We start from the raw sequence: 19,276 nt of genomic DNA, 5'->3' as shown, positions 1-19,276 counted from the left end.
AGTTCATTTATTTATTTGATCTCACATTGAATTTTGTACACTCTCACAGGATGCCATGATCCATTTGATGAAAATCTCTCGGATAATCCGGACGGCTCGTGGTAATGCACTCCTGGTTGGAGTCGGGGGTTCTGGGAAACAGAGCCTCACCCGACTTTCATCCTTCATTGCTGGATACCAGAGCTTTCAGATTACACTGACACGGTGAGCAGATTTTAATTGATTTTAAATTGGATGGTTTTACTTCTCATTGTTGTCATAAGGGACTATCACACCCTGTGTAAACTAAATGCTCGGATAATTTGTTTAATTGTTTTACATTCCTCTTCCCAGAGTTAAAAGCAGGGTTTAGAATGATGACAAAAAAAGTGGGAAAGGTCTAATAGTGTATTGGGACACAGTACTGATACTTTCTATTAGTGATTTAAATTGAGTTTAGTGAATGTTGTATCAACTGATAAAAATATTTAACATAATTTATTCCTTTACAGAACATACAATGTGAGTAATCTAATTGAGGACCTGAAAGCCCTGTATCGAATCGCAGGTTTGGAAGGGAAGGGCGTGACCTTCATCTTCACGGACAATGACATCAAGGATGAAGCTTTTTTGGAGTACATGAACAACGTTCTGGCATCGGGAGAGGTCTCAAACCTTTTTGCTCGAGACGAGGTAGATGAGATCACCCAAAGTCTTATTCCCATTATGAAGAAGGATCTCCCACGCTGCCCACCCACCATCGACAACCTCTACAACTACTTCCTGTCCAGGGTGCGCAGTAACCTTCATGTTGCTCTTTGCTTCTCTCCGGTGGGTGAGAAACTGCGTTCCCGTGCCCTGAAGTTCCCCGGCCTCATCTCGGGCTGCACTGTGGACTGGTTCCAGCGTTGGCCACGGGATGCTTTAGTAGCTGTGGCTCACCATTTCCTCTCCAACTATTCACTGCGCTGTTCAGACGAGGTGAAGAAGAGTGTGGTAGAAACTATGGGAACATTCCAAGACATGGTGGCAGAGATCTGCACCGAGTATTTCCAGCGCTTCAGGCGTCAGACCTACGTGACACCCAAATCCTACTTGATGTTTATTAAAGGATACCAGATGATTTACTCAGAAAAAATTGATCATGTGGGGATGCTTGCAGAGCGAATGAACACAGGTTTGCAATTACATCTGTTGCAGTTACATCAGAATTTTTGATTTGTTGTTGTACTTTCCCATACAGCCAAAAAAAAATATAATATATAGTATATACTAAGAACCTAATAAGCACCTAAGTCGTGGTTTTGCCGGCCTTGAGACTCGCACCCACATCCCTAGAAGTCAAACTCTCTAACCACTAGGCCGCGACTTGACTATATATATAAAAAATAGCCTAAATATGTATTTTGCTAAAATATGTTTTAAATGTATAAATATATATTTTTAAAAGCATTTAAAAAATAAGTTTTGCTCTCTATATATTTCAGTCCAAGAAAATGCATTTACATATGCCACATTTGAAGAAAAACTTCTAGTACACTTGTGAACATATAACACATTTGAATAAACTTCAGCAAGGATCATAAGTTAAAGTGCTACAAAAAGCATTGTTGCAATTATAAAAATATTAAACATTTAATCATTTTAATTCTGATGATTAAAAAAAAAATATCTCTAGTAGGCCACTACATTTGTATTTAGCCTAAATGTAGGCTACTGTAAGATTGAAAATGTATTTTATTGCCTCAAAAATACATTCAGAAATATATATATAAACACACACACACACACACACACACACACAAAAGGGTGGAAATGCTCTCAGCTTGGTATCTTCAGCATTAGCTTGTAGTCTTGGAATGGGAAACGCATTTTACTAATGACAAGGTCACATGTTTGAAAATGACACTCTAAACTCCTTCATCTCACTGCAGGTCTTGAGCGTCTCATGGAGGCTGAACAGTCTGTTAATGAGCTTCGTGCTGAGCTGAGAGATAAGGAGAAGGTGTTGGAGGTGGCAAACAAGAAAGCAGAAGAAGTTTTGCTGGAGGTCACAGCCAAGGCACAAGCTGCGGAGAAGGTGAAGGCTCAGGTCCAGAAGGTGAAAGATAAGGCCCAGGCGATTGTGGATGAGATAGAGGGGGACAAGAAGGTGGCCGAGTCCAAACTTGAGGCGGCTAAACCAGCATTAGAGGCAGCTGAGGGTGCGCTAAAGGTAGATGTCTGGATGATGCTAAATCACCTCTGAAACACAATTTAGACAAATGTTTTGTATTTCATGTTGGCTTAAAGCTTAAATCTTTATACCATGTGTGATTTCTAGACCATAAAACCCGCAGATATCGCAACGGTGCGTAAACTGGGAAAGCCTCCACATCTGATTATGCGGATCATGGACTGTGTGCTGCTGCTGTTCCAGCGACGGGTGGATGTGGTCACCATGGACCCCGAGAGACCCTGTGTGAAACCTTCATGGAGTGAAGCTCTGAAATTGATGAACAACTCTGGATTCCTCGGCATGCTGCTGAACTTTAACAAAGTCAGACAACACTGTGATACTTATCAAATATACTTTTATAAAAATCATTTTAAAAAGTTTTTCAGGGTTTATATAATATTCAGGATGAGCACTAATTATGAAAACCCTGTTCTCATATTGCACTCATGTACCACTAATAGTATCTCTTCATCTCTCCAAGTTATTAGTTCCATCCATATGAAGCTCCATGAATTGTTTGTGACTGTTATTTGAGCACTTTATATCTGTTTAAGTGGAAACCCCCATATATTTATATTGTGCATTATTAATACAGACTTTCTGCTATTCACTGTGTCAGTGACAGAGTGCCCTTTGGGACGTGGGTCAATGGTTGCTGGAGAATGCATCTGTTCAGACTACGTAAACAGGATTATAGTGTCCAAGTAATGATCCAAGTTTAGAGCAGACTTAGGCCAGTATGACACAGAATATGCAGCCGTCAAAGACAGATAGTTAGCACAGTCACAGTGGAATCGACACTAGGACAGAAATAAAGAGGAGATTAAGTCTCTGTCTGACTTTATTTGACCTTTGGATTTGCCTGTCTCTTTGGGTCAGAGTGATTTGATTTTTTGTCATTAATGAAATCATCATGGTTACCAATGAAATTCTTTGTTGTATTCTGTTTTAACAATGAAACAGCATCACATTTTCTTGACATTCTTGTTATCCTTTAAAGGACACTATAACAGAGGAGATGGTTGAGCTGCTCACTCCATATCTGTCGATGGAAGACTATAACCTAGAAACAGCTAAGAGGACCTGTGGTAATGTAGCAGGCCTCTGTTCCTGGACTGAAGCAATGGTGGAATTCTTCGGCATCAATAAGGAAGTGCTGCCCCTAAAGGTGATGTCATGATGTCTCACTTACCCTTTGTGCTTAAAGGAAATAATCCATCTAAGTGTCTTAACTCTCACTTTTGATCAGTTTAATGCATGCTTACTGAGTAAAACTATTAATCTATTTAAAAAAAAATATTACACCTCTTAGTAAATTTATTTCCATACTATATGTGTATCACAGGCTAACTTAAAGCTTCAAGAAGCTCGATTGACTGTAGCACAGGACGAACTAACAAAGGCTCAAGAACAACTGGACTCGAAGCAGAGAGAACTGGATGAGGCTCAGGTGTGATATATATATGACATACTGTATAATGTGGTGGGAGGAGCAAACGACAGACACAGTGGGCGTGGCGTCAGGCCTCGGAGAGGCTTTTATTAACAGAAAATAAAGCAAAACGGGATGCAAGTGGCCAAAGGGGAAAAGTGTCCAAAACAAACAGGGGATCTGGTGTCCTCGTTGTGCTGCGGTGTTCGTGTGGGTCGGGCAGTGTTCTTGGAGGAAGGGTCCAGGTAAGGGGCGGAGTCCGGCGGCCGCACGCGCTCCACTCTTCTGTCTGGGAGCGCGAGTGGTGGCGGCTTCTTCTAGCGGCTGCATCCTACTCATTGGCCGCGGCCTTTGCAGGGGATGGATGGCCCGGCATCCTGGCCTGACGGCCGTGTAAACGGGTGCGTTTCTTGTCCGGATCGCGGGTCCAGCATCTCACATCTCTGGGGGTGTGGGAGTCCCTCAACGCACCCTTCCTGGACCAACTAAGACACCAGTGTGCATGCACGGGGAAGAGACCGCTCTCTCGAGGAGAGGCGCGTTGGGCTTTTCAACAGCAGCGGGGATGAGGCTCCATCCTCTCTCAGACACCCACTCCTGTCGGGATCATGGTGAAGGGCATCGATTTAGGACAGAATAACAATGATAATCAGGGAGGAGGCAGCTGACTCATTACAATAACCAAGAATTAGGTCTATTTTATAAAAAAATAAAAGAAATTGTGATAAATTTTCTTTACTAGATCTCAAATGTTACTTCTTCTGCAGATACAGGCAGAATAACGCTTTAAAATCTCTGATTGAAGATGAATTAATTTATGAGTTTTAAATATATAGTTAGCAGTTTTCAACCAAGATTCAAGCTTACATGAATTTCCAAAGTTTTAAAATCCATTTTTGCACAGGCAATGTATGATGCGGCCATGAAGGAGAAGCAAGACCTGATGGATGATGCTGAGGCATGCAAGAGGAAAATGTCCAATGCCGTGGCACTTATAGATGGACTTGGTGGAGAAAAGGTTTGAAAATTCTTTGCAGAATTTGGATTGGATTAAATGAGAGTTACTCTGCAGATGTTGGATTGCAAGCCTTGAAAATGACACTCCTTGAAAACATCCCAAAAGGTGATCTGTGCATGTGCTTACGTCTGCCTTAGATTCGCTGGACAGAGAGCAGTGCTCAGTTCACGAGACAAATCAAAGATTTGGTGGGGGATGTTTTACTGGCCACTGGATTTCTATCCTATGCTGGGCCTTTCAACCAGGAGTATCGCAGTCTTCTTCTACAGCAGTGGAAGAAAGTGATGGACACCTGTCGCATTCCTTACAGCGAGGTACATCCTGATTCTTTTTCATTTAATATTTCAACAGCAACAACTTATAATTTCTTCAAGCTTGTATGAGATGTTGATTTTACAGTTCATGACTCTTATAAAATGATTCTCATGATTTCCTGCACAGAACCTTAATTTGATCAGTATGCTGGTGGACAATGCAACTATAGGAGAATGGAACCTGCAGGGTCTCCCCAACGATGACCTGTCCATTCAGAATGGCATCATCGTAACAAAAGCTTCACGTTATCCTCTGCTCATCGATCCTCAGGGCCAGGGCAAGATCTGGATCAAGAACCGAGAAAATAATAATGAGCTACAGGTATTGATTTGATGCCGGTTTTAATCAAATTTTAAAGTTTGATTATATTATCATTACTGTTATTATCAGTGTAGCAACTTTGATTTAGTAAAGAAATATTAATAAAAATTAAATTAAGCACCTCCTCCCAATCAGGTGACATCTCTTAACAACAAATATTTCCGAACTCACCTGGAAGACTGTCTGTCCCTGGGCAAACCTTTGCTCTTAGAGGATGTCGGGGAAGAGCTTGATCCAGTGCTGGATAACATTCTGGAAAAGAACTTCATAAAATCTGGAAAAACTTCTAAAGTAAGTTATGCGACTTCAAGAATCAGTTCTATAATTTATTTTACATTTCTAAACTTAATGTGATACAAGAAAAATTCTCTGGGCTTTAGTAGACCAAGCTAAGACATTTTCTTTTGTGTTAGGTAAAAGTCGGGGACAAAGAAGTGGATGTAATGGATACATTTACTTTGTACATCACAACTAAACTAGCCAACCCTGCATACAGCCCAGAGATCAATGCTAAGACAGCAGTGGTGGATTTTACAGTTACCATGAAGGGTTTGGAGGACCAGTTACTTGGCAGAGTCATTCTCATAGAGAAAAAGGTGAGTCTGAGACTGTGTTATTTTACTATCATAATATATTATTATAGTTTTTATTTACATTTTGAATTATTTTTATATTTTTATATTTTTCACTTCAATTTTTTTCAACCTTTTAGTCATTTTATTGTAATTTTTGAGGCAGTTTCTATGTAATTTTTTAGAGACTTTTATTTTTAGCTTGAGAGCAACTGGTTGAAATAAATTATATTGTATATGTATACTATATGTAGTATGTGTGTATGTATATATGTGTGTGTGAATGCTTTTTTTTGTTTCAGTTCATAAAAATGTTTCAATAGTTTTAATTTTAGCTTTAGTTTTATGTATCTATAAGAACACTGGTCTGATTTACAGGTTTTAAATCTAAATAAATTCACTAGATATTGCATTCTAAAGAAGTCAGAATTCAGAACAGTACACGGAGATAACAACAAAAATGTCCAATTAAACAGTCAATCAATAATGAAGCTTTTAGATGTCATATTGATGTGATCAATTATTTTCCAATCAAGGAAATGGAGGCTGAACGTGTGAAGCTCTTGGAGGAAGTGACATCCAACAAGAGGAAGATGCAGGATTTGGAGAGCAATCTTCTGTACAAGTTAACCAGCATTCAGGGCTCTCTAGTAGAGGATGAGTCTCTTATCGAGGTGCTCGGAGTCACCAAGACTATAGCACAGGAGGTACTTTCTTCAGTTACAGCCATGTACTTTTAAGCTATTTTATAAACTGACTTACAACTGTGTTTTGATAGCTAAACTCTCCTGCCATTACCCTAGGTAAGTCAAAAGCTAGCAGTTGCTGCCGAGACTGAAATTATCATCAACCACACTCGAGAAGAGTACCGTCCAGTGGCCACCAGGGGGAGCATCCTCTACTTCCTGATTGTGGAGATGAGCCTGGTCAATATGATGTACCAAACTTCACTACGCCAGTTTTTGGGCATCTTTGACACATCAATGGAAAAGTCGCCAAAGTCCCCCGTTACAGCTAAAAGACTAGACAACATCATGGAGTACCTCACATTTGAAGTGTTCCGCTATACTGCTCGGGGACTCTATGAAGATCACAAGTTCCTTTTTACGCTGCTTCTGACGTTGAAAATAGACTTACAGGCCAAAAACGTTTCCCACAGCGAGTTTCAGACCTTCATCAAAGGTTTGATCCAGATTGTTTACAGATATTGTTGTGTAATTTTAGTTCGCTGTTTATCTCAATATCATAATTCGTTTTAACAGCATTTAGCTTCAGTTTAATAAGACAAGAGCAAACAGAGCTACAATTGATAACCATTCAATATGTCTTAATATCCCCCACAATTCCCTGTAAAACAGTCCATTTAAGTAATTTTTTTTTTTTTTTTGAGGTGGAGCATCTCTGGACCTAAACTCTGTCGAGCCCAAGCCAAGGCGCTGGATCCTGGACACAACGTGGCTAAACTTAGTGCAGTTGTCCAACCTGCCTCCCTTCACTGCTCTCCAAACCCAGGTGGCCCGCAATGATCGTGCCTGGAAGAGCTGGTTTGATGAAGCCACTCCCGAGGAGTCTCCTCTTCCTGATGGTTATGAGAGCCAACTGGATGCATTCCGCAAACTGCTTCTGATACGAAGCTGGTGTCCTGACCGCACCATTGCACAGGTGCAGGAAAATCTTTTTTCTGGGTTTAATTGCTTTCTTAAGATGCAGAGCACTGTCATTTTATAATATGTCTTATTTTAACCGATTTTTATCTCAGTTGTATTTTTGTTCAGCATTTTAGTACTTTAACTTAAGTGAAATTTTATTTTATTTTAACTAATTTGAGTAGTTTTAGTTTTAGGCAGTAATAATAATAGCACTGATGCAGAGTCAGATATATAGGTTGTACAGAGGTTGATTCAGCATTGCTCTGTTTGTTATAGAACCAGATCAAGCTAATTTGGGGTTTTAAAATTTCTTTAGACAAATATTGCAAACTTTATAACAAAAGAAAACTGCAGATGAATTAGTAGCATTTTCTAAAAGGTAAGTTCCTCCATTCACCCACATTTTGTAAAAAAAAAAAAAAAGTGAATGCAGGTACTTTTTTTATTATGAAAGGGTCCCTTCTGAACTTTACATTATACCAAATAAAGGTTTCTATTTTGTACTTATAGTATTTTGGTAATATGAAAGAAAAAAAAAACACCAAACTTTCTTGCCTGATCTCCAAACCTGATAAATGAGAAGAGTGCCTGATCCAATCTTTTGTGAGCTCTTAGAAGCAACTAAGTAAACATGTTTTTTCCCTTTTAAGAGCCTCCGGTCTATAAAAAGATTTAGTGAAATGAATTTGAACAGCTGATCAGCCACTAAGCTCCAGATTGTCACTTAACATTGATAATCAAACCTGCCTGTTATGATGTTTAACCATAATGGGGTCACAAAATCTCTAACCTGCCCAGGTCACTTTCATATCAAATTTAATGGCAAAAAAATCAATAAATTATACTTTGCATAAAGAAAATCGTTATTTATCAAGTTATATGTTGCCCTGTGTTGGACTGGTCATCCACCCAGGGTGTTTCTCTGCCTAAAGCCCTTAATGCTACTGTGTCCAATATCTCTGTGACCCTACATAAGACAAGCAGTTTGGAAAATGGACTGAAGGGATGCATACTTGTCATGGTTACTACTGTGAGGAGTTAAGGAACACGGAGATGAAGGAGAAATATGAATAACCAACTTTAATAATCTAAAACCAGGGGTAACACAGGGCAGGCAGGAGCACACACTTAGCACATTACATGGATGACACCAGACAAAGGAATCACGGGACAGACTACACCTTAAATACTAGACTAAATGAGGGTAATTGACGAGACAAACCAAATGAACATAATCAAACAAGGGAGTAACTGGGTCACGGGGAGAACATGGGGACAGAAAACACAACAAAATACGACAATATTATATTATCTTTTTTTTTTTTTTTTTTTTTTTTTGCTCTGTAAAATTATAAATCTTTAGTTTTGTTGGTAGATTGTCCATAATAAGAGCAGAAGGATTGAGGATGCGGCGGCTATAGTCATTTATAATTTGACACCAAAGGCCTGGTACATGGTCGTTATTAATTTACTGGTCAGTGGAGTGCTATCACTTTATTTAGGCACAGATCATCATTCTTAGACTGACTGAGAAAATGAAAATTTAATTTCCTGCCAAATGCCCACCAGTGGGAAAGATATTTTACATTCTGCACTTTAAATGTTTGTTACTTTCACATAAAGAGACAATGACAATAATTGATTCAACCACTTTGCTCCTAAAATGAATTAAGGGTTAAACGCATACTGTAGCTTTCCCAGTTCACCTGCTCACCCCCGTCACTCACTGGATTATGTGAGATACTATTTTAACAGCAGCACTCACATGTTGTTCTGTGGTGAAATATTAATTGTCCAAATATCTCCTTTAACTTGTAAGGACAAGATTAAGAAACTGAATCTTAATCCAGTATGATTTTTGATTCGCAATCACACTGTCTCAAATTTGAAAGTCACGTCTATTAGCAGATTTGTCTATTTACAGATATATTAGGGATCTATTACCGGTGACAGATCAGCTGATAGATGAAGCTTTCAAAAGCTTTCGTGTGTTTCTGTGTGAACGCTCGGTGAAGAGCGTGGAGCGATGATCATTGAAGCCTATCACAGTCGTATCTGTTGGGCGGGTGAACACAGTGACCAATCAGTGCTGTTTAACAATCTGCTCAACAGCGCTCAAATCTTAGCAGGAAATAGATGTTTTTAAAATTTCAGTACCGAATGGTATCACGATCGACTCGGTTTTTTACAACACTGCTTTGAATACTGTGTTTCATTGAGAACCATTCAATTTAACATGCAGACAATATTCATTATTTATAGAATAACAGAATGCATTTATCTCTAACAGCTGCTGAGACAAATTCAAAGCAGTGACAAGAAGTCACTGACCTCTCTTTGACCATTAACCATGTGTATGTGTGTGTGTGTGTGTGTTATTCACAAGGCTAAATATATTCACAAAACGAATTGATAATATATTAAAAATTTAAATTTTTGAGGAATTTTTATATTTTTGTATTTCTCCTTGTTATTCTGTGATAGGCACGTAAATACATTGCCGAATCAATGGGGTTGAAGTATGCAGAGGGAGTGATTCTGGATATGGATGCCATGTGTTCAGAAAGTGATAAGAGGATACCCCTAGTCTGCTTCCTGTCTATGGGTTCTGATCCCACAGAGAACATAGAGAGACTCGCCAGGTCGAAGGTATGAATAATTATTATTCTGTAGTCAAATATTTGTATGTTCAACTGTTGTACAGACAGGTGCCATCATCATATTAATTTGCAGTGTCACTAGTTTCATTTAAAATATGATATAGCTTGATGTGAAGGTTTGATGACTTTTGAGATCCAGATGTCGCTCAACAGTTTTCTTGTGGTTTTGCAGGGTGTTCCTTGCAGGCCAATCTCCATGGGACAGGGACAGGAAGTACATGCAAGAAGGCTTCTGGCCCAAAGCATGTCTGATGGAGGCTGGTTACTGCTGCAGAACTGCCATCTGGGATTAGAGTTCTTGGATGAGGGTTTAGAGACAGTTACCACAACAGAGAGCATCCATGACAATTTCAGGTTATGGGTGACCACAGAGGGGCACCCCAAGTTCCCCATTAACTTCCTGCAGTCTTCAATTAAATTCACCAATGAGCCTCCGCAAGGTAGAGAAGTGAATTCTGCTGTTACTTCCTCATTTGCTAGATTTATTACTATTGTTATCAGAATATCTTTCTGGTTCTTTACATTCCACATCACCATGTCATAAAAATAAAGGAATAAAACAGGAAATGAAATGCTAAGCATGCAGAGACTGATAATGTGGGGTTAATGATCTGCAATGCAGGGGTGAAGGCTGGACTCAAGCGGACGTACAATAGTGTGACCCAGGAACAGCTGGAGATCTCCAACATGCCTCAGTGGAGGCCTATTTTCTATGCTGTGGCTTTCCTCCATACCACAGTTCAGGTCAGGACAGCGGGACATTTTTAGACTTTCAAAAGCTCATTAACCCCCAATTGAGATTCCCTGTTTTAAGAATTTAAAACAATATAATAACTATTATTTATAAGACATTCAATAACATAAACATTATATTACATATTATATTAACAACAAATTCTATTAAAAAGGAATAATTTAGCCCAGCCATTTAAGACCTTGAGATTGTCTCCATTGTCATGTTTCCTCTAAAGGAGAGACGCAAATTCGGTCCACTTGGCTGGAACATTCCCTATGAGTTCAACCAGGCTGATTTCACCTCCAGTGTCCAGTTTGTGCAGAACCACCTGGATGATATCGACATCAAGAGAGGAGTGAACTGGATTTGCCTGCGATACATGCTGGGAGAGGTACAATATAGACCTGCCATCGTTTTAGTCTTTTGGGGATAAATACCAAATTTGAATAACATTCTGTAATTTTACTATTGGTTCTGTAGGTGCAGTATGGTGGACGTGTCACGGATGATATGGACAAACGCCTGCTCAATACTTTCGCCCGTATCTGGTTTAGTGAGAACATGTTTGGTGACAAGTTCTGTTTCTATAAAGGATATACTATACCAAAGGCCAAGATGCTGCAGGATTACCATGCGCATATTGATACTCTGCCATTGGTTGATACACCAGAGGTGATACAGTTAATTATTATTTTCAGTGGGGTTTGATGGGGCGACTGGGTGGTGACGTAGAACCTATGACCTGTTGATTTAAATTTCATTCAATAGGTATTTGGCCTCCATTCCAATGCTGACATTACTTACCAGACCAACATGGCTAATGAAACCCTGAACACCATCCTCAACATCCAACCCAAAGACAGCAGCAGTGGGGAGGGCGAGACCAGGGAGTCATCTGTCCAGAAGATGGCCAATGAGATGCTAGAAAAACTTCCTGCTGACTATGTGCCACATGAGGTGAAGATGAAGTTATTGGGCCACTTCTTTATTAGGATAAGGCTTAAAGCATATTAAGGTTGGAATAAATTTTGCGCCTTTTGCCCTGATTTACAGTTTGGATAAGTTGACCCTGATTGCCAGACTGTCAGATTTCAACTGACAGATTTCATTTCATTATTGACACAGACTGTGATTCCATCCATTTGGAGGATATCAAACAAGTTTGATATTTTCAGCTGATTTTAGATTTGTCACATGTCTCCTAGCAATAAACATGTCTGCATGAGTGGTAGTGTATGATCCTCAGTTATTTAATGTACTGTATGATGCCCAGTATATATATATATATTTCTTTTTTTTATCTATTTAGATATTAAAAGTTGTGTAGTGTATTCCAGCCTTTAGTGTCTTAATTAAATGTAGACTGTAAACTTTCAAATGACTCTATGCAGGTAAGGAGCAACCTACAAAAAATGGGTGCGTTCCAGCCCATGACTATATTCCTTCGTCAGGAGCTTGACAGAATGCAGCGTGTCATTGGTCGTGTGCGCACTACCCTCACCGACCTTAGACTTGCCATTGATGGTGAGTTCTGGAAACATTCATTCGTAGTACAGTAAAACACATTCATAGTTTTAAAATTAAGAAGAGAAACATTAACAATATCATCAACAAAAGGTGCATTGTATTTTAACACAATGAGTTTATAATTCCAAAGGGACTATAATAATGTCAGAGGATCTCCGCGACGCTCTGGACAGCATGTATGATGCTCGTGTTCCAAAGTCCTGGCAGAAGATCTCTTGGGAAGCTGCTTCTCTGGGTTTCTGGTTCACCGAACTCCTTGAGAGAAACCAGCAGTTCCACAACTGGACTTTCAGTGGTCGACCTCATCAGTTTTGGCTCACAGGGTTTTTCAATCCACAGGTGGGTCAGTTTCTCATTCGACTTGGGTTTCATTTGATTGAGGTTTCTCTATTAACATATTGTTCTTCATAATAGGGGTTCTTAACTGCAATGCGTCAAGAGACCACTCGAATGAATCTGTCTAAAGGCTGGGCCCTAGACACCGTCGTCCTACTCAACGATGTCACTCGCATGATGAAGGAAGATGTCACAGCCCCCCCGCCAGGAGATGTGGGCGGCGTCTATATCTATGGCCTCTTTCTGGATGGTGCTGGATGGGACAAGAAAAATGCAAAACTGACAGAGTCATCTCCAAAGGTATTCTGGGGAAGGATGAATGAGGACAATATGTGGCCATAAGTTTGTGGATAATAGGTTTGGCTGTTTCAGAAGTTAACACAAAATCATCACAAACAGACCTGGGACCGTATTCATGAAAATCCTCTTAAGACAAATTATTTCTTACACTTTATGAAAGATATTTATAAAAATAATCTTAAGAGCAAATATTGAAAAATTCTCAAATACTTTCTTAAATATTTAAATAGATAAATTTATAAAAATAAATATTTAAAGAATAAAATGACAGGCTCTGCCTTTAGGGAATTAGGGAAAGTTGGAAAATAGTTATTATACTTAACTAAAACTAAACAAAATAAAAAATAATAATAATAATTACATCATTTTTAACTGTGGGGTAAAAAAACAAGTTGTCATGAAATACAAAATTACTAAAACTAAAATAAAAAAATGTATATGAATAAAAATATTAATTTCTGAATTATACAAAAATAACACTGTTTGATTGGTTATCCTAATTTTAAAGAAGTTGAAAAAAATATTTACCAAAAGAAATTTAAGAGACAATTTTTTTCAAATTCTAATTATTGTCATGATTATTATTATTGTCTTAACAGAACTATCTTAAGAATAAAAAAGAACATTTACTTCAAAATAACTTTTTTTTAGACCCAATACTGTCTTACACAACTCCCATCCTATTTTTCCCATTTGTTGTTGATCTAGACAGACTGTGAAGCACTGCAAATGACATCATTTACAAAAAGATAACAGTCCAAAATGAATTTTGGGTGGTGTTCTTTACAATGAATTTTTTTATTAAACCCGTATTTCTTTTTTTTTTTTTTTTTATAAAAGCACATCCCATCATGCAGTGCAAACATTCGATCTTCCAAACCCAAAGTCAGCTAATCTGTCATGTAAGACTGTCTTTGTTTGCAAAGTCATGATATATGTATTATGTTGTTTGGTAGGTTCTCTTCACACCATTGCCGGTTGTGCATGTGTTTGCGGTGAGCAGCACCACAGAAACCAAGAAGCCTTCCATTAATCTCTACTCCTGCCCAGTGTACAAGAAACCAAGAAGAACTGACCTGACATACATCTTTTCACTGTTGCTCCGGAGCAGCCAGAACCCAGACCACTGGACGCTGAGGGGAGTCGCTTTGCTCTGTGACTGTAAATAAATTCATTATGTAGTCCAGAGCTTTTTTCACTCAAGAAGCTTGATTTAAAAAAATAAAAATAAAAATTGTAATGTACTGAAACTTTTGTTTTATATCTTGTGACTATTATTTTGCCATTCTGCTTTAGAGTGATGAAATTGCATGCACTTTTTCAATTTTCACATAAGATGAAAGGGATTTTATTGTGAAAGTTTTTTTTTTTTCCCATTCTTGTTTAAAAGCAGCAATAATCTTTTTTTAAATATACACAAAGATTTGCAAAAAACATGCTGTTGCATGTAGCAGTTTTCCTTGAACCATTCAAAAATGCCCCTATAGTAGTCTATCTGGGATTGGTATTTTTGCATCTAATTTGTTAATTCACATTATAGCAGCAGTGTCCAAACTGTGTGTATTTATATATGACGAAAAATAGTGTATATAAGAAACATAATTGTTCCACTACAACTAGTGTTCTTGAGTGAAATGTTCTTTATTCACACATGCACTTTTCAAATATATCATAAAGTTCAAAGTGTGACCAAAACAGTGTAATGACTATCTCATGGTGCTAGTCCATGCTTTTTATCATTACAACAATCTTGTTTGTGATGATTTTCTACATCCCCCAATAAAAAAAGAAAAGAAAACTGCATAAAAGGAAATAAAAAAGTGCCATACAGCAACACTTTATTTTACTACTGTGATCCTTAAAAATCAGACTGATTTGCAAAGCTCTATAATCTTGATTACTAATACACTTCATAAAATTTTCCCAGAAACTCTTCAGAAACCAGCTGATTGAGTTAATATGTTTATTTAAAAATACCACAACTGAATGGTGGCTCACAGGTTGTTTAACAGAGTTTACAAAGAAAGGCACAGACAAATATTGTTTATAAATGACTTGTCTGCACAGTTACTTTTTATTCCAAAAACCACTACAACATCTAAACTGAAAAAGTTCATTCTTAACTCATCCACTGTTGACTTGCTGGACGTCAGCTGGCACCAGAATATATTTAAAGTTCTACAGAGAAAGTCCAAACTCTGCTTCTCTGTATTTGTAAATTCAGCAATTCAAAGAAATGTATTTAAATAATTTTACACACATCTATTAAATAATGTCAATCCATAAAAGGTTCTATCAGTCATTTTCCTCATGAAATGTTACCCCTTAAGAATGAATAGAGACATCAGTGTCTCAGAAGAATCTGTTTCCACATGAAGTGGGTCTACTATGCTACCATGTGCACCATGTTTCTGTCTGAATTTAAATTAAAAACTATAGCCTAGTCATCTCGGTACATTAGTTTAACATTTATAATCCTTCATAGTCCATAACAGATGTAAACAAGAAAAAAAAACTCTAGGATACTTTTTGTAATGTACAACTTCCTTAATTCATTCATTCAGTTGTCGTTAGAACAATCCACTTATCTCTCTTCTTCTCAATCTTTCCACCTTCAAGTTCTCCGTAATCAAATTCATATCTGTACATGAGTCTTTCCCAAATGTGACTGTCAAGACATGCCGCTTAAGAAAGCTGCTTCATATCATACATCGGCACTTCTGATTCCTCGCCCTTGCCCTCATCTGGAACTTCTTGTTTCTCCGTTGGCTCAGTGTAGGCCACACCAGGGCTGGCCTTGCGGCCCTTCGGTGGTGGGACGGGTGCCGTTCCTTCCGTGGTCCCTTCTGCTCCTTCCTGACCTTCAGCCACCGTCCTTTCCTTCTTCAGGTTGAGTTTTGCCGGCACATTTTTTGTGATGGATTCCTTGAAACGCTCGCCAGACTGTTTCAGCCGTTCCCCGGACTGGCGGATTTTCTCACGCCGTTCTGTCGAAACTATGCGCTCACCCAGCTTGTTGACCTTGGTGCCCAAATTCTCTTTGGTCTTAGTCATGTTCTCTCGGGAGAAGGTCTGCTTCAGGCTTTCGATGCGCTTCAGGCCGGTCTTCTTTAGTTTGGCAGCAGTAGATGAGTCCGCCTCCTCAACGACCATGTATTCCTCATCTGAGTCTGGAAGCAGGACCTCTGGGGCATCAGGGTCTAAGGAAGCATCTCTGCCTGTTGCTCCCTTAGGAGATGCTTTAGAAGCAGGCACAGCTGGGACCTCATTATCTCCCTGTGGGAAGAGAATAAATTTACCATAAATTTACCATACTTTTACCATGTATAGAACAGCGGAGACAGCTTAAATCAAATGGTATCAGGCTACTTAAAAAATGCACATTCCATTCATGAGTGTAGTTTATTCATCTACAGTTTGTAAAATGTTATAATGTATATATAAATCCATTATAGCTCTATACAAAACAAAATAATTATGTAATTTCGCAGTTCTCAAGAAAACTGTTAAAAACACAACTAACCATATAAACATGCATAATTATGATAGCAAAACAAGTCATGAAGGATAATGCGACTGGTTACTCACCAAATAAATAAATAAATATGTGAACGTTATATAGTGATTTGAGTTTAAATTATTGTATAATTTCACTTTAATCTCTTAAAGCTTCCACTAAGACAAAATTGTCCATTACAAAGTACAAAACAATCGGCCAAGCTCCAAGATTAACACTACAATAATATTAATAAGATTTATTTCCACTACAATCGACAAATGAGACGTAAGATATTGCCGATTGCGTTCGAATGAAAAAAGAGAGCGCGACCTGAAAGTAGCGCTGGCGTCAGTTACCAGATTTGGCGGGATATCGGTCCACCAATCAGAATCAAGTATTCCAGAAAGCCATTTACTTAACGATACTAGAAGAAGACTTCAGACGACGATTTAATGCTTTTACCTTTGGTGTCGGTTCATATATATATATATATATAAAGCGTTGTGAATCTGTACACCTATCGGATTGCTCAGTAGTTTGCAAATAAAGATAATTTGTTTAGAAAGAGTTTAGATTACATTAATAGTGTGCTGTTGAATAACTAACACATAAACCTATCGTAGCTTGGTATATAAAAAAGGCTAACGTTAACAGCTAGAATAAGTGAATCAGGTTACATGACTCACTCAGTCATGAACTTTACCACTTCTGATAAATAGTCACAGTGCTTTATAAACAAACAAAACGCACATTTTACATGAGAAAAATACTACGGTTAACAAACGGCCAATGTTTAATAAGTTATTAAAGACTCTGTCAACATCTTTTTTAGCCATTACCCTGTCAGATACTAGAGCACTATATTAGGACATGAAGCTTCAGTGCAGCTCTCAGAATAACCCTGAAAAAATCTGTCAGCTGTTCTCCTCACGGTACGAGAGACCATCAAACCCATGTGCAATAATTACATGTAAGATTGTTAGAGAAAGAAAATTTGAGCTAATTTGAGTAACACTAGTTGCTTATTAGTCTTCAAGAAAATGTCTATTATATTGAAAATTGAGAAAACTAGCCTGTTTCCTATGATAAATCTTCAGAAACTAAAATAAATCTTTAATTTAAACATTGTAATAGTAAATTATTAATCTGAAAACAACAATACATTACATTTTATTTACATTTATTGCAATGTTTTAAATTCAAATCTAGCTACAGAATATTTGCATAATTTTAATGCATAGTTAAGTGCTTTTTTAAGCAATAATTGGTCCGTCTTCATACAAGATACCCAAATGATTGTCAAGTTATTTCAAACAATAGCAGATCTATTGCATATGTATGAAACAGTATTTCCAGATTTGGCAATGAAACATTCCTCCATGATGTCATAATTCTATACTCGATCTTAATCTGATTTCAGACTCATTTTAAACAACAGCGGTATTCCAAATAAGGCTTCGTAGTTCATTCTCTTATGCACTAAAGAGTGCATATTAATTCATTTTTACTCCTTCATGGATCACGTTACATGGTTTATCTGCCTATTACTCCAGACATCCTGCCACATATCAGATAAAATGGCTGCCAACCTAATCCTTCAATCTCATTGGGGACTGGCAGAACATTCCTGCTGTATTGCTTTTGGCTCTAGGCCACTTGACCTTCTAATGTACCAGGATTTATCTTGGATCATGCAAGACCTTTTTATCTTGAAACAATATGTCTGTCTTTGATAACCCCATTTGCTCAAGTTGAAATGTTGTAGGACAAGAGTTATAAAATCATCAATGCATTGAGTTTCAACCATGACCAAAGCAAAAAGGTCCTCTGTTCTAAGGTAGGTTTCCAAAATTAGACCTGCTTTAGAGATCCAGACTTCATGTGGAAAACCCAGTTCGAAAGCTGAAATGCTTTAGGACAAACTAAGAGTCAAAAAAACAATCGATGCATGGAGTTTCAACCATGAGCAAAGGAAAAAGTTCCACTATTCTAAGGTACATTTCCAAAATTAGACCTGCTATGGAGATCCAATCCAAAATAAAACGGATAAAACATTCACATGCCACCAAAAGCAACGTTTTACCTGGTAGATGACGACACGGAACTTGTTCTTGTTCAGCAGCTCGACTTGGGTTTCCTCCACTTTCTTGACACGTATGTTCTGCCTCTCCACCCGCACACGAACGTCCTTGACGTGGCAGCTGACCTTGCGTGTTTTCTCTAGAAGTTTCTCCACGGTGCTACTCGTCATGGTGTGCTCCTTCGTCAACTTCACCACATCTGCCTGGATGGTCTTCACGGTGTTCTCCAGCTCCAGCTGCCTCTCCTCCATGCGTTGCTGGCACGCCTGCACATTGTCTATGATCCCGGACACCCTCTCCAACAGAGTGAAGATGTTCAGGGCGCTGGGCTCGTCCGCCACACCTGCCAGTCCCAGTTTGTCAGCCATGCTTGTCCTTGTAACCCAGTGAGGACCCCCTAGACTGTCCTGTTTCAGTGGATTTCTGTTGGTGCACAAGGGGGTGTTGGGTTATGGGGTGGGTTGCTGGATCGTGGGGCCGTGGTGGGCCCTGGAAGACACTTGGATGAGATGGACTCGCCCTCTGACTGGAGCTTCATGGACGTTCTGGAGAATATAGAAGCTCCACCCTTCCTGTATATAGGGAACACATGGTTCAAAGGCCAGGCACTCAGGGAACGACTGGAAAAGAGGG

At 38.6% G+C, this 19,276-nt stretch overlaps 2 protein-coding genes across 2 annotated transcripts in view; one reads left to right on the top strand and one right to left on the bottom strand.

Moving 5' to 3' along the window:
* dnah5l (dynein, axonemal, heavy chain 5 like) overlaps positions 1 to 14,747 on the top strand; it is a 46,980-nt gene extending 32,233 nt beyond the window's left edge. The window contains exons 56-79 of the mRNA XM_052596257.1: positions 50 to 204; positions 492 to 1,156; positions 1,914 to 2,194; positions 2,303 to 2,518; positions 3,198 to 3,365; positions 3,543 to 3,647; positions 4,534 to 4,647; positions 4,785 to 4,961; positions 5,089 to 5,283; positions 5,419 to 5,574; positions 5,697 to 5,879; positions 6,392 to 6,562; positions 6,659 to 7,037; positions 7,246 to 7,517; positions 9,989 to 10,153; positions 10,337 to 10,604; positions 10,787 to 10,908; positions 11,136 to 11,291; positions 11,381 to 11,572; positions 11,669 to 11,857; positions 12,292 to 12,424; positions 12,558 to 12,766; positions 12,842 to 13,063; positions 14,020 to 14,747. Coding sequence (XP_052452217.1) covers positions 50 to 204; positions 492 to 1,156; positions 1,914 to 2,194; positions 2,303 to 2,518; positions 3,198 to 3,365; positions 3,543 to 3,647; positions 4,534 to 4,647; positions 4,785 to 4,961; positions 5,089 to 5,283; positions 5,419 to 5,574; positions 5,697 to 5,879; positions 6,392 to 6,562; positions 6,659 to 7,037; positions 7,246 to 7,517; positions 9,989 to 10,153; positions 10,337 to 10,604; positions 10,787 to 10,908; positions 11,136 to 11,291; positions 11,381 to 11,572; positions 11,669 to 11,857; positions 12,292 to 12,424; positions 12,558 to 12,766; positions 12,842 to 13,063; positions 14,020 to 14,232 — 5,106 coding nt within the window. The 3' untranslated portion in view covers positions 14,233 to 14,747. The remainder of the gene's footprint in view (positions 1 to 49; positions 205 to 491; positions 1,157 to 1,913; positions 2,195 to 2,302; positions 2,519 to 3,197; positions 3,366 to 3,542; positions 3,648 to 4,533; positions 4,648 to 4,784; positions 4,962 to 5,088; positions 5,284 to 5,418; positions 5,575 to 5,696; positions 5,880 to 6,391; positions 6,563 to 6,658; positions 7,038 to 7,245; positions 7,518 to 9,988; positions 10,154 to 10,336; positions 10,605 to 10,786; positions 10,909 to 11,135; positions 11,292 to 11,380; positions 11,573 to 11,668; positions 11,858 to 12,291; positions 12,425 to 12,557; positions 12,767 to 12,841; positions 13,064 to 14,019) is intronic.
* Positions 14,748 to 15,012: 265 nt separating this feature from the next.
* Positions 15,013 to 19,218, bottom strand: LOC128013340 (caveolae-associated protein 4a-like). Its single transcript, XM_052596256.1, has 2 exons — positions 18,646 to 19,218; positions 15,013 to 16,339 (listed from the first exon to the last, which is right to left on the bottom strand). The coding sequence occupies exons 1-2, from the start codon at positions 19,009 to 19,011 to the stop codon at positions 15,749 to 15,751; spliced, it is 957 nt and encodes a 318-aa protein (XP_052452216.1). The 5' UTR covers positions 19,012 to 19,218; the 3' UTR covers positions 15,013 to 15,748.
* Positions 19,219 to 19,276: the final 58 nt, after the last annotated feature.

Source organism: Carassius gibelio, chromosome B24, assembly GCF_023724105.1.
Source record: "Carassius gibelio isolate Cgi1373 ecotype wild population from Czech Republic chromosome B24, carGib1.2-hapl.c, whole genome shotgun sequence".
In the NCBI taxonomy this organism is placed as follows: Eukaryota; Metazoa; Chordata; class Actinopteri; order Cypriniformes; family Cyprinidae; genus Carassius; species Carassius gibelio.
This window is presented reverse-complemented; position numbering and strand designations above follow the sequence as displayed.